This window comes from Sus scrofa, chromosome 3 (genome assembly GCF_000003025.6).
Source record: "Sus scrofa isolate TJ Tabasco breed Duroc chromosome 3, Sscrofa11.1, whole genome shotgun sequence".
Classification (NCBI taxonomy): Eukaryota; Metazoa; Chordata; class Mammalia; order Artiodactyla; family Suidae; genus Sus; species Sus scrofa.
The window spans coordinates 126,500,906-126,512,101 of NC_010445.4; the positions used below are offsets into that span (position 1 = coordinate 126,500,906).

An 11,196-nucleotide genomic window follows, 5' to 3' on the forward strand; every position below is an offset into this window, starting at 1 on the left:
AACTTGGAAGAGGAGTTCCCATCATGGCTCAGTGGTTAACGAATCCAATTAGGAACCATGAGGTTGCAGGTTCAGTCCCTGGTCTTGCTCAGTGGGTTAAGGATCCTGCATTGCCGTGAGCTGGGGTGTAGGCCAAAGACGCGGCTCAGATCCCGCGTTGCTGTGGCTGTGGTGTAGGCTGGCAGCTCCAGCTCCGATTCGACCCCTAGCCTGGGAACCTCCATATGCCGTGGGAGCGGCCCAAGAAATGGCAAAAAGACAAAAAAATAAAATAAAATAAAATAAAATAACTTGGAAGAGATGCATCTTCCCAGGGAGAGGTGCAATCTTGTGGCGTATAAAAGAGGGGGTCAGCGCCCTACAAGCGGACTCCATTTATTTTATCATCAGTGAGACTAATACAAATATAAAAGCCTCTATCCACCTGATGCCATTCCTAAAATCTCACACGATTATACACTTGTGGGAACACAAGGGGCCTCCGGGCTCTAACCGAACCCCTGGATCTCGTCTCTGAGACTCCAGTCTACCACCGTCATATACAGAAACCAAAGGACAGAAAAAGCACCAACACCAAGAGTCAGGGAAGCGTGAAGCAGCGCTCAGAGGTCACAGCCGAGTGCACCAGAGCCGGCCCTGCGCAGCGATGCCCACAGGAACTGCAGGAAGACAAAGCTGAAAGGCGAGGAAGCCACCTCTGATTTTCCAAGATCGAATTAACGAAAAAGAAGGGAGTCGTAAAAGCTGAAAGGTACAAGTCAAATTAAAAGACAACTGTTACCCAGAAACACTGTCAAAAACATAGTCCTCTGAACTCATGCCAGGCATCCGCAGACTGAGATCCGAGGGGAAGAACACCTGAAACATCAACGCAAGAGGCCACAAGGTGCAACTGGTTAGCGGGCTCCCCACAGACCGGCCTCTGGTACAGCCTCAGAGCACGTGGCTCTCGGCAACCCACCGCCCCGTCCACGCTCGTCGAAAAGAAAAACTGGAGCTCTGCACACAATCTTAAGAGAAAATGAAAAGGGAAACGACAATGGATTTTCTATGCCACCCGATGAAACGAAGACAATCTGGGGAGGTGCCCCACAAAGCGCTTCCTCAGCCTCGTCCCTCGTCTTCCCACACACCCCCATTCTGTTCACAGGGAACGTGCGACCCCCATCTCGGGCCTTTCGGGAGTCAGCTCCATCATCAGCTCTAAAGAGGCACCAAGTTAAAACACCGAGTCGGGTTCGCACCCTGGCTGGCTGGACTGGTGCACGCTCTCGGGAAGGGCGCCTGGCCTACTCCTGGCTGCCTGGGGGAGTCATTTGCCCGCTGGTCCCACGAGTCGCTAAAGACGGTTCCAAATGTCTTCTGTCCCCGACTCGCACCGAGTGCCGCGTTCGTCACCACAAAACCCTCGGCCGTATTTGGCATTAGTTTGAAAGTGTCACACGATGCGTGTGTCATCAGGACCCCCCTGTGCCTCCCTGACAATGCTACCAACCAAGAGACACCCCGCAGATACCGAAGTCATTTTAGAGAAAGACCAGTTGCACAGAGCTTTGGCTTGGTCTTGGACAAAAGCTGAAAACAGACCACGTGGAGGTATCTGCTGTCGACGGCAGATTATGTACGCGGCTCTCTTTCTCCAGCAAATCACCAAGCTGAAATCACGACTGTTAATTCAGCTGCTGGTAAGATGAGCCATGCGCTCTTGATAATAATTTCTGGTTTTATAGGTTTCGTTTACAAACGAGACTCATGGGCCTTTTTTCTTAAAAGAAAAATCTTTTGTTCCCCATCCATTCACTTGGGGCTGAGTTTCAAGCTTACATAACCGGGAGGAGGCGGAACCCAATACTTATATAAACACGCGGCGTCTCAGGAGGATGCTCGGGCTTCCTGTACCTCCTGCACGCCTTCCTTGAAGGTCTCCGAGAAGGTGGAGTCTGGAGTCCGCCTCTGAGCGTTCGGGGGCTGAGCGCCAGAGCTGAACTGGTCGGTATTCAGGTTCCGGTCGAACACCACCACCCGCTCGGGGGGCTCCGGATGGTACACGGTCGGGGGGACGCCCACCGCGAAGCCGTGCGGCTGGGTCTCCGTCTTGATGGAGTGCGTGGGCATCGCGGCGATGGAGACGGTGACCGTGGTGTCGGGAGCCGTCAGGTGGCCTCTCTTGTCCAGGCCCAGCTGGCTGCCGTGCGGAAGGACTATGTTAAAAGGCACGTTTTTCAGCACCTGCACTCTGTTCTCCCCGGCGGACACGAGCGGCTGCTCGCCCACGTTTGGGACGCTGCTTCTTTAAGAGAAGAAAAGAACACCGTGTCCGGACTCAGGGCTGATGCGCTACCTGGACGCTTTTTAGCCTCCTAGTGGCCCTGGGTCCTGCGCAATAACAACACACCCGGTCAAACCCAAATACAGAGGAAATGGCACAGCGACCAATTACACAGAGAAAACAACAAACCAAACCACTCCAGAGTTACAGGTCAGGTGAAATCCCAAAGCATTAAGTAAAATTTCCTTGGACATGCTGAGAACGCAGAGCCTTTCTCAACTGTATTTTACGTCCCCTAATCCTAGTAAAATGATCATATTTTATCAGAAGTCTGAAGCTACAGATGCGATTAGGAGCCATGCAGGCTGGTGCTTCAAGTACAGATTCTAGCGTCAGGCAACGCAGGCTGAAAATCTCTCCGAAACCGAGTGCTCTTCCGTAAGATACGGCTAACAACGGTACCTAACCTCACAAGGCTGTGGTGAGGATGAATCGAGGACCCCCCGAAAGGCGTGGAATGATGCTCAGGAAGCGTGAGCTGCTGGTACTCAGCCACCATCTTTCTCAGCACGGGGCTCAGACGCTCTCCCTTTCACCAAAAAACCCCCTCTGAGGACACTGTACCAGCAGAAAGCGTTGCATAAAATTACTCTTGGCTTAGTAAATACCCTGGTTCATAGAAGACAATTTGCAGTTCAGGGTAAAATTAACAAAACTTCAAAGCCCCCTCAAATCATATGGGCTGATGCCCACAAGGAAGAAAAAGCAATTGCGCACATTTCAAGATCAATAAAACACTCAAACCTTAAACCATAAATTCACTCCCAAGACTTTGCCTTAAAGAAATTTCTTTAGAGAAAAAGGGAAAAGCTACCCAGAAAGCTGTTCATTATTGCCTCTGTAACAGCAATGTTCCTTAATGTTAAGGATAGCTAGGGTCTGCTTTCAAATACTCCAGCAAAAATAAAGGAAATTTAAAAATGAATCAAAAAGTTGGAAAAGAAAGAAGAGTAGGTCAAACAGGAGGAATGAGATTGATGATGGTTGAAGCCGAGTACCTGCTGGCTTATGGTATTTCTCTACTTTTTATTATGTTTGAAAGCACCCGTAACAAAGCGTAAAAAAATAAAAGCCACAAGCCCTTTTCCAAATCATAAAGAGTAAAACAGCAATATGGAAAACACTTAGGAAACACACAAGGTAGAAGAAAGCCTACTACAATTCCTGTCTGTGAACACAACCAGAGCCACATAAAACGCCCCCGCACACCCCAACAGTAAGCAAACGAACTGTTAGGCTATCAGGACTCTGAGTGATCATTCTTTCTTTAAACATGTTTTAGTCCCGAGTTCCCTGGTAGCCTAGAGGCTAAGGACTTGGCATTGTCACTGCTGTGGTCCAGGTTTAATTGCTGGCCCGGGAACTTCCTTATGCTCATTCCTTTATCACGAAAAGAATGCAGGGCAATTTAAAAGGTATATTTAGCTTTTTTCCACGGCTATAAAGTCAAGCCTTAATTTCACTTGCTGAAAGTCTTAACCTAAAATACTTCAGAAATAACTTCAGTGGAAGTTTGGAATACAGGTGACCATACTTTCAGAAGTCTCACGTAGGTGGGCAGTTATTCAGGATGATTGGTACTTTTTTCTTTAATGGACCCGCACCACTGCCTTACGCCATATCCTCCTTAAGAGGACAAACAAGCCAACATTTCACCTACATTATTACTAAAAATATCCCTTTGGATGAGGAGAAAGTCATGGTTTTCTTAGAAAAGGCCACTACACCTAAGGAAACTGGGAACTTCTCAGCCATAGAATCCTAACTAGTAAGAGGCAAATCCGTAACGAAATCTGAATGCAGATACTAAGGGTCCAGCCCTCCCATCTCTTCCACTAGCACCTGCTCATTTAACCCAGCTCAGGCCTTTCTCCCCCCACCCGGAACCCTGGCATTTTCCAAGGGCGCTGTTTTATGCTCCAGAGTGAACCTTACCTTTTGCTGTGATCTGGCTCGGGGAGCTCCACGTCTGGCTTGGCTGCTGATGACCTTCTCTCTCTGGGAACCTTGACATCGACACACAGGACCACACGTGAGTTCTTGCTCCCGAAGTACGAATCAGTCCTCACTTCCCCGGGGAGCGCAACCGTTCCCAGGGCCACCGACTGCCTACCGAGCCCGGGCCCTGAGCATGCATGGCAGTAAGACCGACAGCGCCTGCCCTCAGGGAGGCTGCAGTCTGGTCGCCACGTTGATATGTAAAACCAACTTTCATTTAGTGGCCCAATAAACTCGGAACACCACCCATTTGCTGTCATTGCTTTGTTTGGGTTTTCACCGCTTAAAAGAAATACCTCTGGTCTGGTTTTACCCAGTAATCTGCATAACGTAATAGAGAAGCAGCTACTGGAAACACAACGGGGCTCTTGCCACTTCCCCCCTGCTCTTCTCGGGTCCCTTCCTTTCAGATCGAATGCAAAATGAGAAGGATCTGCCACACGAACAGTTGATTGACTGCCAAGATCCGAACGCTGGCTTCAGAGGAGACATCGCTTCCGATGCTTTGGGACTCACACTGTCCGTTACCCAAAGGACACATCGAGCTCGGCTGGTCCCCCTCTTTTTGGATTCTGCTCTTCTCTGCATGGGGGCTGACAGCAGGCCGGCGTCGCTGAGAGCACGGCAGGCAGCAACCCAACCAAGAAAAAGGCCCCACGCAGACGGCAAAACTGCTACAACGTCTGAATTCTATTCCTACCTTCTTGTTTTACCCTCAGAGGCAACATAAATTATTGCTTCATGTACGAACAACGCGATTTTAAAGCTTTACCGAGGTTATCACGTAAAAATGACTGGCAGCTACATCCAGAGACTTGGAAGGAGCAAGTCAGTTTATTTAAAGAGGAAAGTAAATAACCCCGTGGCTGTTGCAAGAAGCCTGATGGGGAGTCAGTCCCTTGAGACTGCCGCCCCCAATGGACAGCCCTGAGGATTTACCTCTTCCTACGATGTAAGATTCTTCTAGGTCCCTTTATTTAAAACACGCACACATACAACCACTGCCGTTAGTGTCATTACATGGATCCTTCCGGCACTAAACTCACCGAATTCTCCCAGGTTTCAGACAAAGACAGGTAACTTCACACTTCATGACTAATACTTAGGAACCTGCGGTTTTTACACAAAGTCCATGAAACGAGTCACGAGAAGAAGGGATGTGTAAGTTCCACTTGAAAGAAGCCCGGTTTGCGGCCACAGTCAAGGGAAAAGAACTCAATCCCTCCAACCCCACAAGCTGGACACATGACCTCGTCCCAGAAAATGATGAAATCTTTTCTTTAGGCCTCCCCCTCCCTGATTTTGATGATCAAACTATCTTCTTTGCTTTTCTCCCCTCTGCAGGTCTGGTATGCAGAAAAGGAGACAGCGGCAGGATGTAACAAAAGGCGGGTAATTGGCGAATCTGGGTGAAACCATCTAGGAGTTAACTATCTCCGCGTTTCAAGTTTTCTAGAGGTTTGCAAGTTTTAAAAACAGAAAGAGGGTAACAATAAACTGTAATATATGGCCATCCCCACGTACCAGCGGTTGGTCAGAAAGAAGGATGCCAAAGTGAATACAGCAGGCAAAGCCTGTGCCCCAGGAGGCAGCAAGGCGCCCTGAGAGGGGACACGGTACAACCTGAAATCCTGGCTGTTACACGCCTGGGGGCTGTGACCTGAGAACTTTATTTTCATCATCTGTAAAAGGGGGGTGACACCACATTTTTTGCAGGGTTCCTGGAGGCATGGGAAATAACGTGCACCCTGGTAACAGGTCCGGTGCCACGCAGATCATCAGCCAGAGGGAGCCAGTACCATGAGGATAATGACGATGACACAGGGAGAGGACAGAGCGCATCTCAGTCGGACTAATCGGGACCTCCACAGACAGGCAACAAAACACACCCTGATCTTAGAACGGGAGAGTCGAAGGCTAGAAGATACAGGTTTGGGGTGCGTTTTCTTTTTTTCCTTTAGGAACCCCACAGTCAGATCAAATGCTCTGTACAAGCATCGAAGGAAAAGGAAACCCCTCTGACTACAGAGGAATAAAGGTCAGAGCACAGGGGAACGAGTCCCGGGCCCCTCCCGGTGGTCCTGAGAACCACCTCTGGGAAAAGCATCCATCTCATTAAGACACAGCTCCCATCTTCTTTTGTGGCTGCTTCACCTTTCAGCTAGAGCCAGAGCAGCTGGCTGCTTCAGAGGGTTTAAAAACAGCCCTTTGATTCTATGATTGCAGATTTTCGGCTTTGAACCACCGTAGGTCAAAGCATTCATTAAACTATTTATAGTCACTACAGAAGCACCTTGCATCACGTTCTCCCAGCAGACGACTGTTTTATATGCTGCTGAATCAAGCGCATCTCGGACCGCGGTGGAGGGTTTTTAGAGGGCAGCCGAGCCTACCTTGTAGTAGTCGTAGAGCAAGCCCAGCGCGGCGGCACTGTCTTCATCCCCGTTGATGCTCATCATGGCTTTGGTGGCCGCCGTGAGAGGGTTTTCCAGGAACGACTTCCAGGCTTCATCCTCGCTAGTGTAGGAGCGCCGCTGTGGATACAGTGCTTCATTCTGAAGAACCAGCACCGGCCGTTTGCTTTAGAGGAATTTTTTTTGAAAAGAAAAAAACACACCTGTAGCTCTCACTCACATCTTTTTTCTGCCGCAAGCCGCCATAGGCTACTTTTTAAAAAAAGCGAACCACCAATTCCTTGAGTTCCAATAACCCCGTCCACCATCAGTCCACCCATGACCCTGGGAGAGTAAGTGAAGACGAGGCCGGAAGATGCCCCACGGACATGCAGCCCGGTGGGCCACCCAGGAAAAGACAGAAGGTATCGAAGCAGCCAGGGAACGTGCAGTTAACCCAGGCATGGAACCCAGGACACCTGGGTTCACGAAACCCCAAACACCAAAAGACAAAAACCCACCCAAGAAATGAGCAGGCTACTCAAACACTTTGACACACACAAACACAAGGGCAGAGGAAAGCAAAACTGAGCATTCACTCTCCCCAGACCTAGACACCCACGGCTGCACCCTCTTAAACAGACTCGATACGGTGCAGTCGTCATGCTGCTACACGCTACTTCCTGCTTTGTCCTGGTGACACCAGGCCTTAGAGGCGACCAACAAGGCGGGGAGGAGGAGGGGACGGGGGAAAACGGGATACTTGGTTCAATCCTCGGGGGTATATGAGAAAGTTAGAATATTCTACTGATTGCCAGCAGATCGAGCCTGGAATGTGGCCAAAGGGGACTGTACATCAATACGGAGGCACAGGTTTCTGGCCTGGGAGTTACCTGTTTATCTTGGAGATAAACACTGAAGAATCTACGACAATAAATGAAGCCACTGAACACAAAGGGATTTTTAAATCTGTGTCTAAGACTCTTCGCTGGTGTTCCACACGGGGCAAGAACCGTCTCACTTGGACATGGCAGCTTGGTGGGAAAAATCCAGCAAATCCACGGAGAACTCCGTAGAGTCTTACAGAAGATTTAACTTAAAAGATGAAAGCAAACAGTGCTGATTCCAAAAAAACTTGAAATGTAAACAGTCTCAACCACTGTTCAGCTGGTTCTGTGTGGTAAGTCAGTAAAGAGAAAAAGTGGAACACTGCCTCCAGCAAAATCGAGTAGGGGTGTGTGTGTGTGTGTGTGTGTGTGTGTGTTTTAAGGAAAAAAAAAATGTTAGATATTCAGAACTACGCTGAATGATCACCATTCTAAGAAGCAAACGAAAGGCGCAGTTCTTATTGCAACACACAAATGAAATATGTAAATGGCCTGAAGGTGACCTACCCACTTTAAAAGTGAATGTAGAAAGATTGATTATCTTCACAAGTAATCAACAAAGGTTAGGGTTTGGCAGTCACCCTGGCCCTTTACAAACAGATACGGATTTAGAAAAAGGAGAACATTTTTGAAAAAGATGGTTGGGGAGGGGGCGGACAGCCAACAACGTAACTTATCCTCAGTCAAAATTAAGTTGCACTTCAAAGCCAATGTTTTCACTGAGGACTAGGCTTTAGGTCCTAGGAGCTCACGTTTGGTAAGAAAAGACGTCTTGAGGGGGTGCGTTATTTTGTCATAAAACAAACGCAATGGATGGTCCAAAGCACGTGGCTGGTTTAAAAAATCCAGACTTTCTACAAATCTCTAATTAAAAAAAAAAAAAATAGGAAATAGACAAAGGGTCATTCCCTGTGTCATCAGAAGGAGAGAACAAAAGCTACTGAACCAGTGGTACCTTGGGGTGATTTGCTGGTGTCCTGCTAAGCTATTATTAATAGGGTAATAGCTGCTTCCAGAAGATTATGACAGCACTTGGCTCATTCGATTCCCGTAATGCTAGTTTTTCAGCTTCCCTTCTTCTCCCACCCCCATCCCAAATCTGTGCGAGCAACAGAAAATATTTTTTTTTTGCAAATGGTTTAGTTTGCGATCACCCTGAGGTGTCTTCCATTTCCAAACTGCGCCTGAGGCCAAAATTTCAGCTCTGGAAATATGCCTTATCTGGACTCTAGGTCAAGAAATAAATACGAAACCAGGTGTCTTTTTCAGTCTACTTCCTCATGACAGTCAGGCTGGTGCTGGTCCCTAAAGGTGCATCACTGCCTTCTCTGTGTCGTAAACTTTTCATCAATGGTCTCTACTGCGAAGATGCCTGAAATACATGTCAAGCCATACTTTATCTGCGTATTCTACCGCACAAGATGAATCCCTTTAAATGAGTCCACACATAATAATATTTGAACCTCTCATCCAGAAAGAGAGCAGCCTCAACCAAAATAATCCTCAGCAAACAATTATAAAAACAGGGCAAGCTCTGCCCTGGATTTGCTGATCTGAAATATACTGAGTGGTTTGGTGTGATTTACTTTTTGTTTTTGTTCTTGGAACCACTGTAAAGCTGCAAAGAAAATACAGAAATGTCCCTCATCCGGTGTTCCTTACTCTTCACATCCTACATTACCGCCCTACACTTGTCACGATATTTCTTTAATCGCAAAGGCCAAAAAGCCTATTAGGAAGCACAGTGCTTTCTAGCTTACCGTCCTGATTGCAGTTTCATCCTCTTGATATTTTCTGAGCATTTTTAATTACAGTAATCTGTAATTACCATCAATGATGCAAGGGACAAAATAACTCCTACAACAATTTTCTCACTCTCAGAGCCAAGCCCGGGAAAAGAAAATGCCGGGACAGCAGAGCACTTCAACTTTTCCCTAAATCTCTCGGAAGTTCTAGCAGGCTGGCCGACTGACACGGTTGAGCGACAGGAGATTACCTGAGAAGTCTCCCTTTACAGCCGCGGAGTGCGTCCCAAAGAGCCCCATAGGCTCCACGGAGCAAAAATCGCCCCGGCTGGGGACACGAAGCCGTCGGCGCGTCAGAGCCACAACCCGCGAGCGGGGCGCCCCGAAGCTCCCTCCGCGTCCCCGGGGCCACAGGAGAGCGGAACCGGGGCACGCCCGTGGGGTGGTGCCCCTGCCCAGGTCGCTGAGGCCGGGGCCCCCAAAGCAGGGCTCTCCCAGGGGGCTTCGGTGGAACAAAGGCGGGGCAGGGGTCCCCAGGGGCAGAGGCCGCGCCGTAGATGAAAGTGGACGGCGAGACGCGCGTCCCCCGCGCTCCCAGCCTGGCATGGGCGCCCCTCGCCTGGCCTCGCACCCACCCGGCCCTCGCCTCGCGCGCCGGGCCTCGCGGCAGGTGCGGCCGGCCAGGCGGACAGCAGCGGCCCCGGCCGCACGACCCGACTCGCGCGCCGGCGCCCTCACTCACTTGTCGTACTCCTGTGTCATCGCGCTCGCTCGCCGCTGCCGGGCCGCAGAACTGGACTTTCGGGTTGGGACAGTACACCCGATCCGGGGGGAGGAGGCGGCGGCGGCGACGGCGGCGGCGGCGGCGGCGGGTCCGGAGCGGCGGCCCCGACGGGTTGGGTTCGCTTTTCTCGCTCTGAGCCGGCTCCGCGCGGGCAGCGCGCACTGGGCGCCCGAGGAAGGCCTCCCATTGGCTGGCGGCGCGCCCGCACGGGGCGGGTCCTCGGGGCCAGGAGGCCGGCGGGGCTGCCTGATTGGTCGGCGCTCGGGGCGCCGGGGCGGGGTCGACGGGGCCGAGCGGCGCGGGCGGAGGGCCGCGGCGCCGCGTGGCCGCGCTCCGCGTGGCCGCGTCCGTGTGGCGCGCCGGGCGTTCGCGGCCTCCCTCCCTCCTGGACAGGCGAAGCCGCGAGGCTCCCGGCGCGCGCCCGCAGCCCCTCCGCGGGCCTCAGCGAGCCCACCCGAGGGCGGCCAGGCGCTAGGTCTCAGCCCCGCCCCGCGGTCACAGTCCCCCGCCGCCCACCTGCGGGACCGGCCGTGGCCCGGCGCCGCCTTCCCGGGCGCTGGGCGCGCTTCCTTCTGCGCTCGCCCACCCAAGCCCTCTGCTGCCCCGGGGATGGAGCCTCCCCGGCCGGCGTCTGCGCCCCTCCACGTGCCCCGCCGTCCGCCGCTCGGCGGCCTCGGCCACCGTCCCGCCTGGGATCTGCGAAGCGCCCCGCCCTCCTCTGCCCCATTTCACCTCTCAGTCCGCGGCCACTTACTTACGAGGCGCGGGCTTTTCCCCGGGGAAGCTCAGATGTCCCCTCCTTGTCTTGCCCCCAGAAACTGTCCGGCTTCAGAACCACCTGTTCATCCATTTCGGATTGTCCACTAGGTGACAGTCCCTGGAAAACTGCCACAGTCTCCTAACCCGTTTCCCCTGGCGCGGCCAGGTGGGTGCCCACGGAGGGGTCGCCCCAGCCTGGGCTGACCCGCCTCCCTCCGGTGCCTGCTGCCCCCATCCCCCACTCCCCCCGCCCACCAGGCTCGAACTTCCATCTCTGCCTAGCTCTTGGCCCTCTTAGTAC

At 51.8% G+C, this 11,196-nt stretch overlaps 1 protein-coding gene across 7 annotated transcripts in view; it reads right to left on the reverse strand.

The window, feature by feature from the left end:
• GRHL1 (grainyhead like transcription factor 1) overlaps window positions 1-10,280 on the reverse strand; it is a 48,240-nt gene extending 37,960 nt beyond the window's left edge. For 2 of the 7 annotated variants that reach the window (XM_021087852.1, XM_021087854.1), the window contains exons 1-5: window positions 10,095-10,278; window positions 6,721-6,907; window positions 4,265-4,335; window positions 1,900-2,290; window positions 782-858 (exon numbers count right to left, since the gene is read on the reverse strand). In XM_021087852.1, coding sequence (XP_020943511.1) covers window positions 782-858; window positions 1,900-2,290; window positions 4,265-4,335; window positions 6,721-6,907; window positions 10,095-10,114 — 746 coding nt within the window. In that variant the 5' untranslated portion in view covers window positions 10,115-10,278. Of the gene's footprint in view, window positions 1-781; window positions 859-1,899; window positions 2,291-4,264; window positions 4,336-6,720; window positions 6,908-7,241; window positions 9,548-10,094 lie in introns of those variants that run through there. The other 5 variants (XR_002342865.1, XM_021087853.1, XM_021087855.1 and 2 more) reach the window with 5 other exon arrangements.